We start from the raw sequence: 25,224 nt of genomic DNA on the forward strand, positions 1-25,224 counted from the left end.
AGCTGAAAAGTACTCTGTGTGCACTACCGTCTACCATATGCACCAGAAAATCCTGCTGCAGAGCTTCTAGTTGTTACTGTAATTATTGTAGAGACAGATGATGTCACTGCTAGAGAGCAAACTGAAGAGCTTGATGTCATCAAAGTTAGCATTATTCATGTCAAAACAACAGTGCTCTAAAAATCTGTTCTTACAGAAACAAGAAACCTGAACATTCACTTTTGTTTGGAAACTCTAGATATACTGAAAGCTCCATTATTTTTTTAGTCAAATACAATTGCAAATGTCGAATCATTTCTTTAATGTACTTTATTGCAGTGCTACAAGTTGCTTGGACACAAGATATTTTCTAATCCAAACCAGTCTGCAGATTATACTTAAGCAAATGGTAAATATGGCTGAAAAATTAGAAAAGCGAGAAGCTTGTTTGGCATATACAACCTTTTACTCCACTGGAGAAATTTTACTTTATTTAACACAGCAAGACAAAATGCCTTTACTTTAAGTGAGATTCAGGGCCTACTTTACTAATGTATTACTTCTTTAATGTACCTTCATTTATTCTGAAGTTACGTCATCTAAACTGTCCATTACATTTGGTGTAACTTGTGTTCACTGAATCCTTTCTAAAAGTGCATGGACATTTTCAAGTATGAGTATCTGTTAACAAAAAGGTGTCCCTACAACAAAATTCCTTCATGACAACTCCTGAGCAGCTAGAATTGCCTCATCTTCTGAAACTCTGTGTTACAGCTCAGGCTTGAGTAATATAAACCACAAAAGGTATTTCAGACACTTCACATTTTACTTTCTGTCTGAATGTACTTCTTTTTGTAAGAAGTAATCTTGGAAAAAACATGCCTCATTCTGCTTCTTGTGGAGTGCAACTGACTGAGTTTCTGATATCTCAAAACCAGTTCTTACTGCCTGTTATCAGTCAATGATACATCTTCACTCTTCAAGCATCTGACTGCCTCTAATAAAAGACATAATCTATCCTTAAGTGGGTACTAGCAGCATTGTGGCCATGGTAATACAGAGCTCAGCACCAGGTAACCACACACACACACACACACACACACACACACACACACACACACACACACATATATTCAGGAGCCAGGATGGGTTTTGCAGTTTGTTCCACTGTGAGTATGGTCCTAATAGTAATGAAGGTAGCTTGGGCACCTGTAATACTTTTGACTGCAATATGGACAGTCCTTTAAGTTTTTGCATGAGAATCAGAACTACTAGTTATAAGTTGAAGCTTGTACATCTAAACCATCTGATTAAGGGACAGCCTTTCATCTTTTTCACAGCTTTGCCCCAGGTTGTTATACATCCTGACCATGTAAGAATCAAATCCATCAGTTGATTATGGTATTTCCTAAAATAAATAAAATGGAAATGTCATGGATACTACTAAAAGCTTTTTACTGAGTGGGAAATAGTGTTTCAGTAGCCAAACTTACCACAGGAAAATGCAATGTTTGGGAAGTGCTACGTTCCCACAAGCCTTTGTTATTCTGTCTGATTTATGCTATTTAATATCACTACATATAACTACTTCACAGTGAATGTCAGTCCAGATGCAATGTATTCACATTGCTGTGATGCTTTGCCTGAGCCAAACAGCTGCATCTCTCAGCTTTCTCTAGACTTGTGCATCTCAACAGGACACATTAGATTGGGCACATTAGCTTGAACTCGTATCTGTTGGGCTGAACCTGCTGTTGGCACCTGTTTTTATAGTTGCCTTGACTTTTAAAAAGACTTCTCTGTGGTAATGGAATTCACAGTATCATCTTCAGGACTACAGGATATAAAAGTCTTGATTCAACCCTTGAAACATATGATGATAAGCAGGATTTTATACAGCAATATTAGTGCTTATTATACTAGTTTATGATACTAGAGAGCAGTTATGGAAACATTCCCTGCCATCAGGAGCTTATAATCTAAACAAAATATATTGCACAGAATACAAAAAGCAGAATCATTGTTTTCTTACTTCAGTGCATGTCTTGCTAACAAACAGAATTTTAAAAAGAGCAGGGAGTTAAACAGATTATTGTAGATTAAAATTAAAGATGATGACAAGTGTGATAGCTTGAGGAGTTATTGTAAGAGTGGCTCAAAAGAATAAAATTATGGACAGGACCTGAAGCAGGACAGGGAACAGTGACATTGTGGAAAAGTTGCAGGGCAAAGGATCGTTAATGACTTAGAGCTCAGAAAAATAGGAAATCAGTGTAGTGGCAGAAAATAGATTTTAATGTATTTACTTATCTGTATTACTGAAGTTGTGGACACTGACCAAGATGCTGTTGCACTAAGCTTTTTACTTGATGCCTGGATGTGTGACAGAGATTATTCCAGTTTCTACTAATTTCAGTGAGAGCTATAGTAGTGTAACTCCTTTAAAAAGCAGGCTGAAGACTTTTATTAGCTGAAGGCCAAGGTCAGATCTCATTAATAGATTTGCATGAATAAATGCAGAAATAGTATGTCCATGTGATGGTATGAATCTTTTTCATACAGTGATTGCAGTTTCTGCTCACTAAAAACATTTTCCCATGTATCAACAAAATATTCATTTATAAGAAGTAAAGAAAATATTACAGACTGCGATTTTGAAGAAAGACTTGTTAAGCAGCGAAGGGCTAAGTGGTAATAGACAATATTAAAAAAAAAAAAAGTATAGGCAATAGCATCCCTTCACCCTACCCATTGATATAAGATTGATTAATAGTAGTAGAAAACCTAAAGATATAAATTAAAGTGATTCCATCCATCCAGTAATTCTTAACAATTACATATTACTACAGTATTTCTCACTGAAGTTGTTTAGAATTTTAGGAGCTAGGCCACAGATACCTCAGCTCTTCAAATTTATTGAATATGCTTTGGAGATTAATTGGACCAGAGCAAACTGATGGATATCAGCAACTTCAAGTATTGTTCAGTGTCTAGCTGCTCTCTCTTTTGTTTCTTTACCTCCCCTTTAAATGTCTTGATAATTGCTTCTGCGCCTGCAGCGTCCATAATGATAAAGGAGGTAGAGCAGTACAAGGTTAAAAATGGACAACAAGCCAACAGCAACATCAAATCCGATAAAAATATCTGTGAAGGACAAACAACAAAGGAAAAGGGAGTTAATGAAAGACATATATGTATATCATTTTAGATGCGGACATAACAGTCTAATTACAAATATGTACAATGGAAATATAATATGTTTTGTTCGTATTTCTGGCAACATCACATTTTCTGACACATGCAACATAAGAACATGTACTTCAATCCTAGAAATGCATAGATAGCTTCCTGCGCATGGGCAAATCTTAATTCTGGGTTTCCACAGGGTAAGAGGGGAAAAAAAAAAGAATTTCATCAGGGATCAGCAAAATAATGAATATACAGAGGAAGGAGGAAATACTGGGACTATGGAAAAGTCTTCTCATTCTTCCAGGCAATAATATTTGGGTGGGAAGAGATTATCAGCTCTCAGCTGTAGGCTGAGGCAAATAGCCACTATATTTGCATGGATTAGCTGCACTCCATACAGCTGAGGTTAAGTTATCCTCAATACATAGTATGTGTGCCAGAAATACAGATGCACCACTCTGTGCATTTGCAAGCCAGTTTTGCTTTGCATCTACAGAAAGTCTGATGCATCCAAGATACACGGGACCCTTACATAGCACCCACACCCATAATTCTCTTGGACATTTTCAACAAGCAGAGCTCTAGTTTTGACCGTGGCCTTTAGGCAGCTCCTTACATGAGTATGTTCAAAATAGCACTGCCTTCACACTGGTGGGCAAGTCTACTCTTCACATTTTCAGAGAAATTTAATTTCTGTTGACCTTCCTTCTCCATAGTAAATCTGGCCCTCATTTGTTAAAGGGAAATCTGTCTATTGTGTGAAAGGTACAAAGTTTGAAACTGTTGATACAATTTCTGCCTCCATGTCTTATGTGGAAAATACAGAACTGTTACACTACCTTTCACATTGTCTTTCTTCCCACATTCTTTTGACCAATTTTCTGTTATCACAGGAGAAACTAGTTCAGCAAACTTCTCAAGTGGACAAGAAGAGGTGCATCCTGGCAAAGTGAGCAGGTAAGGATCCTTTGAAGTGTCATTCCTATAATGCATTTCGATGCTATATCGCCTGATTAACAACATGGAAAAGTTTTTAAAAAAAGTTCTTAAATAGAAGATTTCCTATTTGGAGACAGCATGTTGGAAATAGGCTCTAACATCCTACTCTAGAACCTGTTCTTCAAGAATGGAGGCTTTGTGAAAGACATCTGCAAAACCCACTTTGCTGAAGCTGGTTATACTGCTGCACAGATCACCAGTCAGCTGAAAATGTCCTTCAGAAGGCTCCTTGAATGGCAACAGCACCAGGTTCTTCTAAGCCAATTGGTTTGCCTTCGGATTTATGAAAAGTCTTGGAAATGTTCTTGCTACATTTGAAGAATCAGGAAAATTTATTTTATCATTTACTTCTATCTGATAAGGCTTGTTTTCCTCTTCTTCCTGTTTTTCAAAGCACAAAGATACATGCACATCCAGCAAATGTGTTTTTTCTTAGTTTTAGTATAACTTTGTGCCTACGGACTGCTCACTGAAGTATCCGTTTAAATCAAAATTGTATCTCCTCACAATATTTGAGAGGAAAACGATTTTGGGGAAGGGGGAAACAAATTCCAAACACTTCTTGTTCTTGCACAGATAAGAAGATACTTGCCCGTTGCTTTCTTGGTAGAGTTCAAAAAACTGGCAAGCAGCATATGGTGGCAGTTTTCCATTGAAAATATTGAGAGCAATCTGGAGAGCCCCAACTGTGGTGTCATGCTATTGGGGGAAAAAAAAATCCATCCTTGAAAGCCAGTTAAATCAACTAGCATTTATGCAGAGTAATTAGACAAGAATAGAAAGGGAGTGGAAATCAAGATAAAAGAAACACTGTATAAATTTGACCATAAAACTGTATTCAGTATATTCACCTTTGGGAAAAACATGGGTTCTGCAGACAGCAGGAGACATTTCCAAAGAGTTACTGCAGTATGTGTCTTACACCATCTGGCAGTATTTTAGAGATAGGGATACTGAGGGAAAGCAAGATGTGGTCTCAGTAATAAATCTAGTTTTTCAGTGTATTTTGCTACTCCTTCCTCCAGTAGAGTTTTTTGCTCCCAGGTCAGATGAAATCAGTGTAAAGTAATGTACCAATGTGTTGCCAAGGTTTTGGCACAATATATAACCAGCACATCAAAGGAAAAAAAAAAGAACTGGAAACAATTAGAATAAATGTTGGAGAAGCAGAACTTAATCTACAGCATTTCAAGTAAAGATACAAGTTCTTTTCTTTAGATAGTACACCAGACAAATAGTTGCATGCAAATTGTTCTCGCTTCCACTTCAGAATTTTTTTAGTTGTTGTTCCTTCTGTTTGGATTCATACAAGAAAATCTCAGTTGGCTTCTAATTTTATGAGCCAATTACCCATCCACCTGTAGTCTCTTCCTCTCCCCATTATCCCTCCTCTTGCAGGGATAGCAGGAGCAGGAGTTGAAGGAAGGAAGTCCCAACACTTTGATGCATAAATGTTGTAAGCGTCTTTATATACATATCTGCTAGGCCTATTTATATTATGGTCTAGCATCTATGTTTTAATTATTTTTCAGGTTCTGGAACTTTTTAGAATGATCAATTTCAAAAATAACAGTCTACTTGTACTCAAGATATTAAAGCAGAAGTGCAAAATCTGGATACATTTCTTTTTCCTTTTCAAAAAGAGTGTAGTATTGCTGGAAATCGTGTAGAAAGGACAGCAAGAAAGATTTAAGGTATCAAATGGTTTCTATATGAGGAAAGATTAAATAGGGTAAGACTCCATCTCAGAAAAGGAAAGATGGAAGAGGTGTGACAGAAAATATTAAATTCATGAGTGACCCAGAAAAAGTGAATAAAGATTGAGTTTTTCTTGTTTCTCAACATATAAATGCTAGGAAGGACCTAAATCAGTACCTTTTTACTTTAACACACAAGTCATTGTCACAGGATGTTGCAGAGGCCAAGAGTATAAATGCATTTAAAAAGTGATAATATAAGTTGATAGAAGAAAGTCTGTCAAGAGCTATTAAACACAGAGACACAGATTCTACCTCAGGCAGTCCCTAAGCCACAGATTGCCTGGAACCTTTTATCACTCTGTGCTGGCATTATTTTCACATTCATCCATGCCTTTGTCCTTTGTTAAAGACAGAATAATGAATGAGCTAAGTGGATCTTGCTCTGACCCAAGTGGCTCTTTTAACCCTCTAAAATAAATAAAATAATAACAATTTAAAAAAAAAAGAACAACAGAACACAGAGGAGAGGTTTGGAGGTACAGCTGAAGTTCTGCAATATGCCACTACCTTTAGAGCACTTAAGGAAAAATGAACCATTAAGTCGTAGGAAAACTGAATGATAAAATGCATAGTTTTCTTTGCCAAGTATAGTTTGACTTAAACTGAGATGAGAGCTGTGCTTATGCTGTGTTCTTGTACTGAGTGGTGTTCAGCTTATTAGCTGAATTAAACTGTATTATATTATTCTTTCACTTAACTTACAGGGAAACACTGATTATTCTCATTAAGGGTCTTTTACTGGTAAAATCAAAGCAAGATTTATTAAAGATGAAAATACTCACTGCAGAGTAGACCTCCATTTTTCTTGGTTTTGAAGAATTGGCAGCTTGTTTAATACTATTTAAAATAATATTCACAAGGACACCTTAAAAAGATAGGAAGAGGAAAATGAAGGTATAACATTTGCTTAGAAACAAAAAAAGTGAAAGGTTATGAGGTTCAAATATGACATCTACTCAGGCTCCATACTTATTTTTTTAGCTTACTACAATTTCATAACTAGAGAGAAGGTATTACAGAGGTAAAATAGATGATTCTTCATTGAGGTCAAGGGAAGAGACAGGATTCACAGAAAATCATCTAGAACTATCCTAAGAACTGGGGCTAATGACACTTCCAGTTCTGTTATGCTGAGATCTCCTCTCCATCCTTTTTTATCTGTTTCTGGTGTTACAATAATGAGAACTGTGCTAGTCTCTTCCTCTCTACATTCTGAAGAAATATTTTAACTATTTATTTCCAACAAGTTACACAGTATGGATTCTCATTTTTTTCCAAAGCTCTTTTGTAGTCCCTCTCTGGACCAGAGACATTCTAAAGCCAAAGGGATAAGGGCAGCAGAAATTCCCTGTAGCACAATTTATATCATTCTAAGGAAAGTGGACATAACTGGCATACATGTGAATACTAGATAAACAGTCCTGATCAGATTATATGGTCGTCTGCCAGCTAGTGGGCTTTAATGCCAGTTCAAGCCTGTAATTACTGTATGGCTGGACCCAGAGATCTATGTATGCCTGGACAATGAGTCTGCTAATAATTCTTTACCTAGAGCTAGACTGCACAGTACATGTATTAGAAAACCTAGCCCCAAATGTTCCAGCCTGCAGATATTCAAGCTCTGTTGTTTGCATTTCCTGCTCATGGACACCTGGGGATCATGTTGGAGAAGGAGAACTTAATCTAACCTACTATAAGATGAGTAATGGTTTTACCCATGAGGGCCTGATTTTTTTCCTTTATATTTCTATAGTATTTCTTAAAATTCTAATCCCTTAAAAAATCTGGAATAACAAAAGAGAGAAGTTTTTACAACTTGTTGCAATATCTCATCCATGTAAGTGTCAGTGTTCAGCACATATTTTAATGCTTAATATGGCATCCAATCTCCATAGTTTCAAATGAAGGTTCTGTGTGAATAATTTTGCATGAGTGACAGGATGTTGCCTTTTATTATAAGCATTGTCTCCTCCTTTCTGAGAACTATGCATTTTTTTATTTACCTCCTTGTAGTCGTGATTTCTCTTCTGTTTTATAAAGCCCAAATAGTGATAATAAGGACAATTCTGCCAGTTTTTCCATCTTGGCAATTACATCTTTGGTGGCCCATACAGGGAGAGTGTAATTGTGAATACCCTAGTGATAAAGGAAAACAAAATAATGTTTATAATTCACTGGTTTCCATCATCCTGTTGCCTAGGCTCACACTGCTAAGTTTAGAGTCTCTGAGGCTGTCCTGCAATTCTTTGCCCAGTGTGGTTTTACTCCCCAGCATGCGCTGAAACGCACTTTGTGGGGATGGAGATCAACCTGAAGTGGGTGTATAGGAAAAGCAGAAGCACCTGTGTGAAGGGTATTCTTTTTAGGTATAATGTCTTCTTGCTATAGAGATATATGTTTTTGGTGGGAAATATCGCAGGCGTATATCTTGTCCTCTTCCTTTCCTCTGGGTCTTCAGGTTATACATCTCTAATTTTTTCTGCCTTTCCATGCAGTTGTCCAGATACCAGTTCTGTCACTGACCAATTACAGACAAGTGTCACTCTCCAGTCAGGCAAGAGTGACAGTGTCTTATTTTTTTTAATAGCCTCAATGTGTGGAGGTTGTGTTCAAAAGGCTTCATGTGCTGCTGGTAATGACTGGGGCTGAATGGAATCCATTCTTATGATCAGTCTGATTTTTTTCACTGGTAGCAATCATCACCTCAAAAATTTTCAACTGATAGATCTTGATCTTATCTCTCATGTTCAAAACCTAAGTTTTTTATGTTTACCTGTTGATAGGTTAAGGCTGATAATTTAATTTCTCTGTTAAAAATCACAAATATATCATAGGCAGCATGCTCAAATAATTCTCTTGCATGATATTGGGAAGGAAAAAAGGGAATAATGGGAATGAATTTTGGTATCTGTTCTTCAGGATAAAACATGAAATGGAAAGAACAGTTTCCCAAGCTGTAAACCATGTTTTTGGGTTATCTGATACCAAAGTACTAAATTATAACTTATATTCAAATATATATATAAAAACAAAACCAAAAAAGCAGATCCAGAAGAGAAAGCAACTCATTCCTCTGAAAACACTTTGTCATAGTGTAATTGAAACCCAACATTAAAGTTATATTCTTCCCCAGCATTTATTGACTTATTATTACCTCACAATGTAGAGTATCATAGGTATTCCAGAGCTGGAAATTATCCAGTATTTTAAGATTATTTAGTTCAAGTCCTGTGTTAACAGCCATTGTTTGTATAAAATCCTGGGGGGAAGAATGAAGAGTATACAACAAATATTCAATACATATGGAACATATATGCATATAGATCCATTAACACCTGGCATCACAATAATGTTTCATTTTTCACAAGTGAAACCCCTGTAGCAGAAGATTCTGGTTGCAGTTTTCATTTTGTAACTTCTCAAGTACTGGTCTCTGTTTCAGACGCTGTTTTTCTTGTCCCTGCTATGGATAAGTTTGGTGTCACGCTCTTCCCTCCACTCTGTCACACTCTTCTCTCCCTCTTCTGACTGCTCCAAGAAGCTACCTCAGTCACCTCAAGCCTTCAGATATAAGGAAGATACTAAGGGAAAAGGAACATGAGAAAAAAGATGAGGAGAAAATACAAAAATGAAGGGAGGTGAGGCAAAAAGAAACTGGAAAGGAAAGTAGGTTTTTACTTCTGCCATTGAAGGGGAGTTGAATATCTAATAGTTCTGAATATCTAATAGTTCAACAACAATTCCCATAGGGATTCTTTTTATGTGCTACCACAGAAGAATAAAGGGATACCTTAATATCCCTTATTCCCATGTTACCCGTTCATACTGTTAGCTGAGATAGAGGATAGTTATGAAGTCATAGTTCACCACCCATTGCAGGTGAGTGAGGCTGACCAGAGGAGATGAGCGAGGCTGACCAGAGTAGCTGAGCTAGGGGAAAGTTAGAAATAAACCAAAAAAAGAAAAATACTGGGTTTAGCCCTAGCAGTAAGCCTGAAGTGACTTCGAGTGTAGTCAGGGTATGAAGACCTGAGCCCCCTGCTTTATTTGTGCAGTCAAAGCATTAGAAAGTGCAATGGTAGGCAAACAAGAGGGCAGCAGTAACCACGATCTAGAGCAATTATTATCCACACGAACATGGTTGCTTGAGGCAAGTATACCATCCACGTACCTATATCCTGCTGCAGCCCTGGAATGGAAAACTTTGAATCTCTGACTGTGAAGATTTGTGTCAGGGCCAAAACAGAAGAATGTTTTGCGATGGATCCAAAATGCATGCAGAGAAATTTACATAAATCAGACTGTTCTCCTGGTTAGGGTTGCTTTAGTTCTCTGCTGTAGTGCCAACTTCAGAAAGTCAGAGCAGGAAAGCATAAACCTTTCCAAGTTTCAGATTTCTCAGATGTTTTAGAATTAGTTTTGTGCTACCCTGTAAAATTAGAAATTGCTGCATCCAGAAATTTCTCTTCCTCACAGATAATTGAATTCTAAGTAGTCTCAGAAAATTAATATTAAATTCACATTTTAAAAGATTAATGTAGGAAAGTGGGAGAAATATATAACGTATCAAACATACTTTTTGATCCTATTGGCCTAAATTTCTGATTGTAAGAGTCCTCGGGATTTTAATTTTTTTTAATATATTTTTGCATTTTAGCAAAAGGAAACAATGCAATTCCATAATTTCTGAATCTTATTTACTTTCCTTCTTCTCATTTACTTTTTATTTCCTTCTTATTTTCTTTTTATTTTGTCTTACCATGTATGGTTGTATTCTATTTTGAAATTCACTGGATGTTTGTGTTTCATTCTGAAGTTTATCAAAAAGGGGACAGTCAGGCAGAGGAAAGTTCAGCCTCTGAAACCAGAAAAGTAAAAGTTAGAATAGTTATAAAATTATCAACACCCCTCTGTTTTTTTTCTGTTGCTGAGATTGATGATGTAATATTTGTTAGACAGATCCATGGCTGTGCAACAGTTACTCCTTAATTGTTTGCTTGGCTACCTTATTCATGAAGTTGGTTAACATAGGCAGTGGACTGTGGTAGTTTGGCTTTTCAGTGGCTACTTCTTTGGATAGCTTGATTTCTGTCAGTTGAGCTTATTTTGGCAAAAAGCAATTACGTGTGTCTAGCAAGAGATTGGATCAGGGTACGTGATCAGACTACCATTTCCTCCTTAATTTCTGAATCCCCCCAGATGCAACTTGACTCCACCTGGTCCTGGAACCTGAACTGCTTTTGCATCTACACATCCTGCTCTCATCTCTGGAGATAAGTGGATCATGGTAAGCATTTTAAGTACCACTTAGTGGACAGAACTCCAAACAAGGGTGACAGATAAATTGTACTCCTGAAATCTCAAAAAGCTATGAGCCTAATGGCTCTATTCTTATTTAGGGATACGGTTCACTTTTAATAACTCCAAGTGTATGCATTACAGGGTTACCTAATAGTACATATTTGATTTGAACCATGTGTAAATACTTGCATTCTTCAAACACTGTGCTCTAGCCAATATGGTTTATACCAATTACAGAAAGACAAATGATACCTGATCCAGCATAAAGTGTCAGTAAAAAGTCATGATGAGCAAAACAAGCTTGTACTGGTTCAGCACTTTATGTCACATCATTAGAGCATTTTTGACCCAGCACTAATATTAGCCTATAACCATACAAATCATGTCAAGGAACTGACTTAATATACAGTGGAGAAAATAACTTCTATATCTATGGCTTATGTATGTGCAAGAGTGTTTACTCTGTCTTGAGGTGAACATTAACAGACTGCGCATCTCTTTTCTCTTTGGTTAATCAACCTGAAGTTTGCAGTAGCCACCAACTCTAGCCCATTTTCAGTTGGGCATATTTCCAAGAGTACAATTTTTCTGTAACAGCAGCACACTAGAGGATGAAGGCTCAAAGTTGCAATATGAATCTGGGGAATGTTGTTTAATTACACAATAACAAATGTTTCTCTTGTGGCATGGTTTAATTATCCCTCTCTAGGTGTTATTAATTAAGCCACTCCCTTTGACTTCATTAAGCATTACTCAGTACTGTTGCCTGTCAAGTCTTGATAGATCTCAGTGGCTTAAAAATAAACTGTGATTACCTTTTTTTACAAGACTGTACTTGGCCTCAATTTCCCACTTTGTGTTGCTTGGGGCTTGAAAATGCCTTCGAACATCTGCTTGGTTTAACAAGGGAACAATGTTTTTTCCAGGTGATTTGCATATATAACAGGAGTTTTGAGTTGCTGCAGAGGTGTGATTCAGTGAAACATCAATACCCAGTCGGAGCAGCCGCACAAACAGTGAGGTACTAGAGACTCCTAAGAATGAGCTTGCCTTCTTCAAACGGGTCATTACATTGCACTGTGATTCCCCTAAGGGCTTTGAGGTATTGTTTGGGCAAAGCCCTGACCACTTTGATGCTTTTCTGGTCTTCTGGTGAAAGAACTTCCCCTGGTGTCCCGCATTTAAATGGCAGTGACAGCATTCTTTTCTGTTGAGGAACAGGGCTAAATTTCTAGCTGAATCACATTGTGCCTAATCCAGTTTGTGGAAACCCTTTCACTCTGTACCTGCTTTCAAGCATGGTCTCAAAGAATGGAAGAATACCAAAGGGAGTCAGGTGTGGCCACCTCCTGATGACAGAGTCTATTCTCTGACGTTGGTGACAGGCAGTTATTTAATAGGGGATTTGTATAAATTTCCTTAAAGTCAAATTCTGTCCTCAAAGGCAGAAGAAAATTAGGCTTTCTGTCATTATATTCAATAGCTTTTCATCCTTGTTGGACAAACTGTTCCTTACACAGTCCTTGTCACAAGAACAAGTAAAATTAAAATGTAAACATGAGTCAGCCAGAGAGAGCTATGTAAAGTAAAACTTCTATAGGACCTATTATTCAGGTGGATCTGCTCTTATGATATGCAAAAGAAGTGCTAGGATTTCATTAAACGTTTCTATAGTACTGAGCATAAAAGGACCCTTCTCTTTAATTAGAGTGCCTAAGTGCTGCCAGAATAGGAAGGTATAATTGTGAGGTCGTTACAGTGGCTGGATAAAATTCAATTCCTTGAATAAACTATGAAACAAACTTGCCAAAGAGAGAATTGGTGCTTAGAAAAGCATTTGTTTCCTGGAAAGGTTTAGGGCATCTTCCTAGCATACTGTCCGAAAGTGTTCTGGTCAAGAGAAATGTGCTTTGAAGAAAATGGTAGTGTGTATGACAATTGAGGTATTCTGCAACTACAGAAGGAGGATTTTCATGTAGCTATTACAATTGACCTATGATATACTTGTCAGCCAGTAGCTGCATTTGATATTTTCTACTAGACTGAACTCAAAAAGCATAGAAAATATTTTTTGCTATTTCCATTTTTTCTCTTTTTTGCTTCTGTGAAAGTTTAAGACATTATAGGAAGCATCTAGCCAGTACTCACCCGCTCTGTTGATTTTTGAAAAATATGAACTGGAATGGGTTGCCAGAGAAGCTCAGGGTTCCAAATTTGGCTGCTAGTTGGTGGAAAGAGGCCGGAAAGGTACGACTGGGCACTCATAATGGTGCGATCATAATCTGTACTTTGGATGTAAAACTGAAGATAGAATGGCAAAGAGTTAAAGATAAAATAGAAGCTATAAAAATAATAGGGAAATTTTACCCAACTCGTGAATCCTGGCTTCTTGTTTTCAGTGTTATGTTTTTGCATATAGTCAAAACAGTGAAACCATAACTGAGCTTTTTGGGGCCTTACTTCAGTTTCATAAATGGAATTGCCAAGGCACCTTTTAATTTGGAATCTAACCCTCAGATTGAACTGAGAGAATAAGAAAGCATGATTTAAAAGAAGGAAGCTCTCCATCTTTTGATATTCAGAAGAACATTGATACATATGGACATGGTGCTCAGGGACATAGTTTAGTGGTGAACTTAGCAGTGTTAGGTTAACAGTTGGACTTGATAATCATAAAGGTCTTTTCCCACCTAAGTGATTCTATAATCTATCAGCTATACCTCAGGAATGTTAAGGCACTTAAAATCATAAACTTCTCTTGGAAGCTTGGCAAAGTTATAGTCTTTCATACCTTCTCATCAATGCTTCCCTAATATATAGACCAAAATGGTAGTGGTATCTTCCCCGCAATGGATCTATACTTTATGATAAGCACATCCAAAGAACTGTTAGACCTCTGTTTTACAGGATGAAGTATGTGAGCATGGCCCATTGCATGACTGAATAGGCATTCATTTTTCAACAGGGTAGAACAATTTGGAGTCACTGTATAAATTCCCAATTCGTTTGGTGGTGTAGCTGTTCAGTTCAGGAAAATTTGGCGGTGAGAGACCCAAACTGAATGTAGGAGCTGAAAGTTAGATTTTAGTCTGTGTTTAAACCTTGACATAAAAGTCTGACTTCCAAAAATGTTCTTCTATGATGATGTGCTTTTATAAATCCATAGTTCTGCTATGCCAGAGAAATGTGCTCCAGACAGTTCTGCTATATACCTCTTGCCGGTTGTATGTGCTGTTCAAGAAGGTGGAATATCGTTTCCGCATGTACTGTCCGAGTTCAAACAGCTGCTGCATTCCAGTCTGTGAGGCAAGCATACAGATGACTATTAGATTAAGGTGACTGGAGAATCTTAATGTAGAAGTTTCTTTTCTGTTTTCTTTTTTATGTGTGTGTGTGCCTTCAGTTTTTAAGTAATCATTAAGTGTATAATGTACGGTTGCTGTGGTTTAACCCCAGCTGGCAACTAAGCACCAATCAGCTGCTCATTCACTCCCCCACGGTGAAATAAGGGAGAGTAAAAGTAAATCAGGAGAGTAAAAGTAAGAAAACACAAGGGTTGAAGTAAAGATGTTTTACATGCAAAGCAAAAGCCACACATGCAAGCAAAGCAAAACAAGGAATTTATTGACCGCTTGCCGTGGACAGACAGCTCTTCAGCCTCCAGGAAAGTGACTTGGGAAGACAAACACCATAAGACTGAATGTTTACTCCCGTTCCTTCTTCTTCCCCCAGCTTTATATGCTGAGCATGGCACCATATGGTACGGAATATCCCTTTGGTCAGGGGGGGCAGCTGTCCTGTCTGTGTACCCTCCCAACTTCTCATGCACCCCCAGCCAAACTCACTGTGAGGGCTTTGACTCTGTGTAAGCCCTGCTCAGCAGTAACAAAAACATCCCTGTGTTATCAGCACTGTTTTCAGCACAAATCCAAAACAGAGCCCCATACTAGCTACTGTGAGGAAAATCACCTCTCTTCAGGCAAAACCAGCACAACTGTGTATGTTGTAGATGATCTAGCATTTTTAACAGAAATACTCATTTATATCTGTGAAAAAATTATGTGTTCTGAACTGCTAAGACTGCAGCATCTGCTACAGAAAGGCGCTGCACCTGATTCTATACAAATACAATTTCCACGGTGCTATAAGTCTGTAGGTGCTAAGTGATAATGTGTGTTACTTAGTGACAGCTGAGAGAGGATGACTGACAACCTAGTATTCATCATTGTCATTGCTCTGATGTTTGATCAACATGATAAATTTGTGGCTTACACTTCATGCTTGAAGGAACGTTCTTCCTTCTTTATCTTGGTGTGCCTGCAGTTGTCTTAGATTGCACACTGTCTTTTCTGTTATTCATTTCTAAAACCTGAGATGAACTTTTTAATTTTTAGCTGTCAGAGAAGTACATTCTTTCCACTGTTAATAAAAAGGAAATAAAATACCAGAAATCTCTGAAAAAAGTCTATGCCAAGCAGAAACTTATTTCCTCTTACTACATAAGCTAGGTACCTGAGGATAGTAATGTGCTGAGTGTCTTAATTTTACAAATCTTTCAAGTCTCCCTTCAAACATTAAATGCTGACCTGTCTCTGTTTCATGCTTCTGTGTCATGACAAAGAGTTATTAGGAAATGCATTGGCCTTTCTTTGCTCCAGAACTTCATATGTCAAATACAGTTAAAGATCTAAGGCTTGATGTTGAAATGCCAGAGCAAGAAGTAGGTTCAGTGCATCCTAGTGAAACTCTGGACTGCAAGAAGCCTTGTTAGAAGACATACTGTCCCCAGAAGCAACCTTAGGTCCTGCAAGTCTTCCCTTATTTTGTGAGATGGTGGTTTTCAGTCCAATGCTGAGATGTGGACTCATCACTTGACCTGGTGCGCTGGTGTCATTCTCTTACCCTTTCATAGGACCCGGTGCTTAATGGTCACTAGAACTTCATCTGTGTTGAGAGTGCAACATTAAATGGTAGTTAAACTTGCCATTAACTTGAATGCAGGCACACTGTCAAAAAGCTCTTGCTTTTAGGAAGGTAGTTGTAAAGCTATGATGAACAAGATTTCAGTTTAACAGTAGCTGGATGAATAACATTGCAAAAATGTTTATGAATTATGGGGTATCGCTAATACCAACTCTCAGCACTTGAAATTTGCTAATGTTTTTGAGACACATAAAAAAAATCTTCCCACTTCCTATTTTATTAGCGTATATAAATTCTTCTAAGAAAGCCGACATACCTTGGTGAGTTGTCCAAATCCCTGGGGCCATTCGCTTTCTTTGTGTGGATCAGTTGGAAAGTTTACAATTGGTGTTCGGTCACCATGTCGGAAAACCTAACAGTATTACCAATAAAAAAACCCTTAGTTTAATGCTATTAACATTCTTTTCTTATCTAACTAGAAGTCAAGCATATATTATACTTCCAGTACCATTTTTCAAATGAAAATATTAGAGAGTCTGCAGAAACCTAGTTAAGTAGGATTGGAGTACATTCTTTACATTCAAAAATATGTATAATTATATAGAAATTAAGTGAGCATAAACCCGATGATTCTTCCTCCTAGAACATAAAATTAATCACCAAAGATGTTAGTGCTGGGATTACATTCATAGCTAGGTATCTAGACAGGAAATCTGAAAGGAAATGCTGGAATACACATTCATAGGGCTCCAGACAGCCTTCCAAAATGCTGACCCAACTATTGCAAAAGTTACCTTTGCTTGTCAATGTTCCCATAACCAAACTCATTCCTGACTTAGCAGAATAAAACGACAATGTAGAATCATGGTATATTTGTTCATAAAAGGACATCTATTCCCTAGTACCTCAGTAGTATATAACTTTTTCATAATTATTACTCTTCGCTGCCTCATTAAGCCACATCATTCTTGCCCAAACATCAGAGACGGTTGTATGGGCTAGTTAGTTTGCCACTCCCACTGGGAGGTGTTTCATGTTTATATTTTTCAAAGTAAACACCAGCAGTGTGGCTTAATGTTTTAATTACAGCATACCCCCTTTCCATCAGCCTTCTGTACTGAAGTGCACAAACCTGTGCCAGAGCAGGTACTTCAAAGATGGAAAATACTGTCCATTAAAGGCAAATATAATTGGATTTCTCCCTCTGTTCGTTTTCTACAGTAGACAGCAAAGTTTGCTGAACCTGAAATGAATATTTTGCAGCAAACCAAGCAGTGTTTTTCATTATCATCAACAACATGTTGGTCAACATGAAATTGCATAGTTTCAGGAAAAAAGCCCCACGCCTTTTTTTTTCTGAGTTCAAGAACAGGAAAATAGTCCATAAAATATTTTTTTTTTTTTTTTTTTTGCTTCTCCATGCAATTTTAAATTCTCTATATATCTCTCTTCTTACTAATTTGGAATCTCAATTGATTAGTTATAACCATTTCTCGGTGCACCTCTATTGAAGAGGAGAATAAGTGAAGAACTACATTGTCTGGTGACTGATTCAATTGCACGCAAGAAAAACAAGTGAGAAGGACTTTTGTGCCCCTGATTATTTCCTTGGTGTTTTGACATGCTGATATACATTGGTGTAAGGTAGGATTCATTAGTTTCTCTGGACAAGCTGGTGCCTCTGTAAGGAATGAAGGTTAAATTCCCAATTCAATGTAGCTGCATCCTCTTGTTAAATTATCCAACTTCACGGAAAAGTATTTTTAGGGGTAACTGACAGTTGCTCAAACTGACTGACATGTTAAACGACTATTTTTTTAGGCAATATTTAAAAATGGATCAACACTTGGCCAATAAATATGCCCTTTTTACTAGTGAAAAGTAACTGAAAATGTGTTAGATTTTAAATACTGTTTTGTGATATTTATACTTCATGTGTGGCATAACCCTCAGCGTGTATTTTACTGTCACAACAGTCAACCCCTAAAAACTTTCAATAAGCCAGAACAGAGAAGCATTTTACCTGAACAGAGACTAGCATGCAAAAGGGATCAAGATTAAAAGATATTCAAATATATTGGGGAGCAGGAGATGTAATGAAAATTATTTTCTTTCTTTGTAACCTTAGGAAATTGAAGCAGTGGAGGGTCCGCTCTTCCAAAAAGCAGCACAGCTTCTTTTAGTTCACATAAAATAGGAATGAGTTCAGTTCCTTGTTTATATTTCTTCACCTTAATTTCACAGTGACATATGAATATGACATGAACACTAAGTTGGAAGTATCAAGGGGGAAACAAATACTTCTAAGAGCAAAAGCCTGTTTTTAGGAATTGAAGGATGAAACTTCTCAGGCTACTGATTTTTTTTTGTGCTCAAACCTCCTTCTTGCTTGCTACTTTTGAAAATGACCTTACTTCAGCTGCAGTTGCAAATGAGACAATGACCTTATGAACAAACACTTAACCTAAAAGACTAACTTGTTCACTCATTGCTACCTTTTAGGAGACTTTTTTTTTAAATTTAAAACTCTAATAGGAGCTTGTATATTGGAAGTTTATGTTTTTCATTAGAAGACCTGATAGTGTTAGGAAAAAAAAATGCATCCCTACAAATCTTGTCTTGCTCATCAATATGTACTTCTCAACACTTATAATTTCAACTTTGTTAAAAAGGAGTTGATGCTTTAAATTAATCTAAAAATAGGTGTGCTGCAGCATTTATTACTCCCAGCCTCCAGATTACATTCCTGACCTTTCAGAAGACACAGAACATGGTAGAATAAGGGAAAAGGAGAAAGGAGGCATCATAAAAGGTGAAAAGACATTAGAAATCAAGAAAGAAGGGAGGGCAAGGAGAATATACACAAAAATATACACAAGAATATACACAAGGAGAAAATACTCAAGCAGACCTGTTTATTTCAGCAGTCCTTTCTGAAGCACTTTACCTCAGTTCTCAAAAGCAATAGGTGCACAGTTATCCAATACCTCTCTTTCAACTCTGATACTGCTTGAACCTGATTTGGTGTCTGGGTTCACCCAGTCACTCTTTGCAACTTTAGGAGGGTGATCACATCAGATCAAAATGGTCACATGACTGAGACTTTGGCCAGCATTTGCTTCCATTGTTGCCAGGTGAAAAATCATGTTGGAGAAAAACTGTTGCAGAGGAAAGGGTGAGCTGAGAATACAGCGTGTATAGTATACATAACATATTCATTCAGAAATGCCATGAATTACAGTGAATTATCTGTCTCTGAGTAATAGTGAGCTTCTTACAGACAATTTTATTGACAGACTCAGCTTCAAACAAAAAGATTTTTTACTTTGAAGCCAGCAATAGGAATGAAGAAACAAGAGTGAAGTGGAAATATCATGCTGTCAGTTCAGGGAAGTGGCAGATGCAGAAATACTGAGCATGTTTAGTCAAGGTTTCAAATGGCTTGGCTTGATTAGACAAATCATGCTCAGAGATAAGATGCTCAGTAGACACTTTCTATCCTGCCTTACAAGAAGAAAGATGAAATCACAGTACCTCAGAAGCCACACCTCTTTGCATGCATGACAGGTGAAATGAGTGCATGTGTGGAGTCAGAAATTACAAGTCAGGACTTCTTTATGCAGAGGCAATAAAACAGTATTTTGTTTCTACTTGGGTACTTGATTGTCCTACATATTTCCTATTTTCTTCTGTCTGGTTTAAATTCCGTTCACAAGAATTATGGTGAAGGCTAATGATTACATGTGAGAAAGAAAATTTAAAAAGCATTTTGATAAATTGACTTGAATTAGAGCTTTTCAGACAAAAGGACTTGTGGCCAATAAACAAAATGCACAGAATCAGCATAAAGTTGGAAATTGTGAGGAGAGAGCAAGACATCCTCCCAGGCACAGCTCAATTCTACAAGTGAGCAAAAAGGCACATTTATCTGGTTTTTTTCTCCCATGCAGATGTATTTTATATTGTGCAGCTCTACTAAGAAAGTTTTAAAAAGTCATTATGATGATTTTCACAGTGCGGTAATACTGTCTGGTGAAAACATAGTGACTCACAGAGTACAGCTGGAGAATGGCTATTGAATTACCTCAGAAAGATGCCTTTTAGACTTACCTTGACGGTAGCCATACCCTCATTATATCCCATTATACAAGTGATATGTTCTGGGCCAATTCCTATCCTATTTATTTATGCTAGCAATTTTACTCCCATGAAAATTCAGTGAGTTCAGAAGGCAAAATTCAATTGAGCACACATAAGCCATGCTTTGAGAAAAAAGATGCACATTGTGATAAGATTCAACCTATTGTAACTTTTTAGGTGATTGGTCAGCCTAAGCAAATTTATCAGGGATAAAAGGAAGACAGTTTAAATGAAATTTACCTACTATTTTATTATTAATTGTGATAAGCTACCCTAGAAATAAATATGTGTTTTGGTAAGTGGCTTCATAGTTATGGTAAGCAGATGATCTTGGAAAGGAAGCCTCTATCTCCATAATGGTGAACATTTCCTGTAAGTCTTTCTGCAAAACCATTCCTCGTTAGAACACAGTAACAGCTGCAATTCAATAGAAGTCGCTTTCCCTTCAAGGAGTTAATTCTCCAAGGCTTACTGTCTGCTTGTTTTCATCTGTGTGTCCAGTTCTCCTTGTTATCATTGAAACAACATTTAAATATATTGCTATATACAGAATATTACTGGAATTAACATTGAGTCGCTGCTGTGTCAGCAGGAGTAGGACTGGTTTTTCCTGTGCACTCTGGCCTCCCTCCAAGTTATGCATCTATAGTGCAGCCAATAGGTAATAAGACATAAAATACTTTATCTAGAGCCAGATGATATGTTTTGGACACAGCACTTCTACCTGTTACCTGTACGTACACATAATGTCTCAAATAGAGAAAGGTGGAAGGAGAAGATCTTCAATTTCCTATTTATAAATGCAAATTCCAATCCCCTCAATTTTGTATAGAAAGTATCACTTTAGACTATTCTATATAACTATTCTTTATCAATGTACCTCTTATTAAAAAAAAAAAAGAAAAAACTATGAAAAGGACTATGGTTCAACCTTCATAATTCAAAGTATTACATTGAATTAATCTCTCTTCTTCCTGAGCTATTGGGGAAAGGGACATTGAAGTATTGTCTAGTTACTTTAAAATAAGAAATGGCCCAGCAAAAAAATAATTACAGTAAATTTTCAGCCTAACTGCAGTTAATGCAATGTGTCTCAGATCTCTACATAAAAATGCCTATTTCTGTTTCTCAGTAAACTGCTGTGACAATTCAGTTATTGTGAAATGGAAAATACTTTTTTTTATGGTAATTTCTATATCATAAGGTTCAGCTTCCAAGCACAGAATAGGTAGGCCATAATCACCAGCTCTTGAATTATGAATTGGAATGTTAGCTAAATTAAGGAAGAATAGGCAAACATAGACTTTGCATCTCTTTACTCCTATTCACTAGGCATCTACCCCAAAGCTAACTTGTTCAGATATCTTGAAATAATAACTAGAGGTTAGGAGATGAAAATTCTTATAACTAGAGGCATTTTTATCCATCTTTAGCTAAGGTCTTTAAACCCAGTAAGCAAAAGGGCAGTAGTAGTTATTTCTAAGTTAGAAGATAGGCATAGCAGCTGCCCACCTTGTCTGATTTGACAGACATGTAAAATTCCCTGTATTCCCCACAACAAAATAGAGAACAAAACTACTTACTACAACCACAAACTTCAGTTCTCGTTCTGCAGTAGTCTGTTGAAGCAGAATGAGGATAAGATGAAAAGAAAAACACAGGATCCTGGACAGGTTAGGAACCTGTATCATCACACCCATCCTGGCAGAGGAGGAAAAAAGGCTTTGTAGCTCCAGCAGCTGCTCAGGCTGAACAGCTGAGATGTCAGGCTGTACTTTCAAAAGGGGTGGAACTGCCGCTGGTGCATTTCAAATGCAAGAGGAATGTTGTGTGACTACGCAACAAATTGCATTGCCCTTTGTTTTCAAATTACTGTTTACATTCTTCTTAAATCATAATTCAGTTCCTTTCTTTCTCTGATATTTTTCTCTTTTGGAGTGTAAGGACGAGGTTAAAATACAAAGGAGTTGCTAAGCATTCCTAATGTTTCAACCTACCTGTTCTGATTCCACTTCTCAGGGTTTGGAATTTTTCCAAACTACAGCGTGGTCACGAGGATGAACTCAGAACCAAGAGCCAGGCAATACTCTTTTCTCTTTGCTGCTCAGCTAGTTCACTTTTTGGCTTCCCTCCCCTTCTTTTTTCTTCCCTCTTCTATATTATTACTGTGAAATCAGTATAATTATTTCAGACAGCGTTTCATGTAGGTTAAAATTGCCAGTCTCTTAGATAAAATAGTTGAAATCTTGCAACAAGTATGCTCTTTAAGCTCCTTGCTGGGCAGTTATTTGCTCTTCAATTTGTGTATGTTGCTTTTCTTTTCCCTTGGACTATTTCTGTACTTCCCCTTTTGTAACTGCTTATATCAAGCAGCCTCAGATCTCTAAGACATTTCTTGTGAACAAGCCCTGGAGCTCACATTTTTATTATTACTGATTAAGAACACTCTTTCTGACAGTAGCTCACTGTCTTTGAGAAGATTGCTCAGCTTGCCTCTGCTGACTTCCTCTCTATAAAATAACGATATGTGTAGACTTGATTTCATAAGGATTTTCTGAGTAAATTGATTAGTTTGCAGAGACCTATGAATAGAATTCTTTAAATGTTAAAACTTTAGGTCCTTAGTGTATTGGCATTCCATTCCTGTTGTACTCAAACCTGTCTCAGGGTTTCCTGTTGAGCTCTCTGCAACAGTATTCTCTACAGAAGGTTTTTACCATTTACCCCAAATTTTATCTTTAGGGCCCTAAAGCCCACTAAGCTTCAGGTGTTCTCTCCTCTGAGTTGTGTGAATGTCTTTATGTATCCACTTTGCCTGATGGATGAGTCTGGAAGGGAGGAGTACCACAACTCCCAGACTTTCCCGTCTGTCTTCTCAGTCCATTACTAGTTTTCAGCACTTAGACTTCTTTCTTTCTCCACTGCTATGTCCCCACCCTTCTTTTTGATCTCTCCTGATATTTTTGCCTATGCAGAAGATGTAAGAGAGAAATCCATGCTTCATAACTACATAATACTATGCCTTTCTGAAAAGAAACGCGAGATGATGATGTTGCTCTACTAATTAAAGAGTACAGATCATAAAATATACTTTCTTTAGAATACTTCAATATGCCTTAAAAATCCGGGATGGAATTCCTACTTTTTTTAATCTATATAGTTTTCTAGATGGGTGGTTCCTAAGGTCCTTGATCAAGGACTTCTTGTTAGCTCTCGTAATTTTTTCTTTTCCTTTCTAAGCCCTTACCATGAAATTTATAAGTGATTACTTTTTTTATAAGAGTTGCTGGTTTGTTGTGTTTTGTTGATGAGTGACTAAGACTACTGAAGTCTCATTATTATGGAACCCTTATAGTGACTTCACCTTAGACATGATCTCAATTTTTTTGTAATTCTGGATGGCACCACTCAGAAATATTTGAAAATATATAACAACCCCATTTTATAGAAAATCTTTGCTAACATCTCTTAAAAATGATATTTTAACCCAAGACCAAGCATATGACAAGTGGTTCTGCTTTTTGTGGTTTCACTTTTCCCTTTGGCACATAACTTTGCTAGTGGGATTATTTTATGCTTGCTTTATTTAATGTAGACATTAAATAAATGTCTGCACATTCCAAAATGAAAGAATAGCCCATTCATGTGCCATGGTGGTTAAGACAGGGTCCTGTAGGAATTCCATATGCAATCTGTAGGTATGTTGGTATCATGTATTTTGTTTGGAAATTTCCTTGCTTTTCTTGAATTGTCTCCATTTCTACTGGGCATTTGGCAGCTATAAACTTGTCATATTCTGCAACACCTAAATCCTGGATCTTTTCAGAAAAAGATAATAATAATTAAATTATATATAATAAATATATATAAAAATTATATTATATGTAATAATAATAATAATAATAATTTAAAAATCCTTCTTAACTCAATCTATTTACAGTTGTCCAAGCATTATAATGCAAGTGGACCTAAACAATTTGAGTCTTGTTTATGTTAATTTGGCTCATTGTCTTATATTTTAATTATCAAATTATGGCATAACTTAAACACAATTATCCATTTTAAGTGCATGTATCTATCTTAGAGGCTTGCTGAAGCATAGCTTGATTGACTTTGAAGTGGACTGGTTGCAAAAGAGCCCATGCTTTAATGTACTCAAGGGTTACCTGAGGTAACCACTGCTGGTGGAGCTCAACCTACACACAGAAAGGGTGGAAGTCATTGCAGTCAAGGCAGACAGGCGTGAAGCTGCTGCCAGCACTCATGGACCAGGTTTCAGTAAACAAAGTGACACATTTTTCAGGCACCATTTTGAAGCACTTCTGAGAAAAACAAAAGACTATCTTGCAGTCCTATGTTGGGGTATTTTCACTCAACTGTGGAAAGTGGGAAGGGACAAAGGAATTAATTTGTGACACAAGAAGAATTAACTTACTTATGCTGGTGACAGAACATGAATCTGTATCTTGCACTACAGGAAAAAATGCCCTAAGCCCAAAGTTACTACTCTAAGGCAAGCAGGGGGAAGAAAGTGTCTACTCACTATGTCTTAGTAAATTCCTAGTTTGTCCCAAGTTTATAATATGCACTTGGTTAGAAGGCACAGAGAGAATTTCTCTTTGGTCTTATGAGATTAAGATGTTTGCCTGAGACACAGAAGCCGAATTTGTAGGTTTTTGCAGGTTTACATATTTCCTAGAAAGTGAACAGCAAAGTGAACAGCAAATAAGAAAGAGACAGAAAGCACTATTCATCTTCACTTTCCCCTCTGAAACTCTGCAGTCTGGTGGTGATTTTGGTTTCTGGAAGAGGCAGAGTCAGATCCTTCCGGTAAAGGAAGGATTTTAACTTCTGTCAGCCACATCTCAGATGAGTACCATAAGCACTAAGTAAAAAGAAGGAAAAACCACTTCTACCACTACCATGAAACAAA

At 37.1% G+C, this 25,224-nt stretch overlaps 1 protein-coding gene across 2 annotated transcripts; it reads right to left on the reverse strand.

Annotated features, from left to right (window-relative positions):
* Nucleotides 1-405: 405 nt before the first annotated feature.
* LOC127471799 (prostatic acid phosphatase-like) lies at nt 406-22,418 on the reverse strand. 2 transcript variants are annotated; one of them, XM_051789121.1, is made up of 12 exons: nt 22,289-22,418; nt 21,875-21,992; nt 16,468-16,563; nt 14,441-14,527; nt 13,377-13,529; nt 10,687-10,785; nt 9,082-9,186; nt 7,931-8,063; nt 6,710-6,792; nt 4,760-4,866; nt 4,008-4,177; nt 406-3,123 (listed from the first exon to the last, which is right to left on the reverse strand). In XM_051789121.1, the coding sequence occupies exons 2-12, from the start codon at nt 21,989-21,991 to the stop codon at nt 3,005-3,007; spliced, it is 1,269 nt and encodes a 422-aa protein (XP_051645081.1). In that variant the 5' UTR covers nt 21,992; nt 22,289-22,418; the 3' UTR covers nt 406-3,004. The 2 variants fall into 2 exon arrangements, with proteins under 2 accessions (XP_051645081.1, XP_051645080.1); XM_051789120.1 differs by lacking the exon at nt 22,289-22,418 and having other exon boundaries at nt 21,875-22,136.
* Between the last annotated feature and the right edge of the window lie 2,806 nt (nt 22,419-25,224).

This window comes from Manacus candei, unplaced genomic scaffold (genome assembly GCF_025592945.1).
Source record: "Manacus candei isolate 608988 ecotype Guabito, Panama unplaced genomic scaffold, ASM2559294v1 h1tg000026l, whole genome shotgun sequence".
Classification (NCBI taxonomy): domain Eukaryota; kingdom Metazoa; phylum Chordata; class Aves; order Passeriformes; family Pipridae; genus Manacus; species Manacus candei.

Excerpts from the sequence above, each read along its gene's own strand:
- LOC127471799 (XM_051789121.1), bottom strand. The coding sequence starts at position 21,991 with ATGGGTGTGATGATACAGGTTCCTAACCTGTCCAGGATCCTGTGTTTT. Across the intron at positions 14,528-16,467 it reads GATTTGGACAACTCACCAAG|ACTGGAATGCAGCAGCTGTT; the intron begins GTATGTCGGCTT and ends CTTGCCTCACAG. Across the intron at positions 13,530-14,440 it reads GCACATACAACCGGCAAGAG|TTTTACATCCAAAGTACAGA; the intron begins GTATATAGCAGA and ends TTCTATCTTCAG.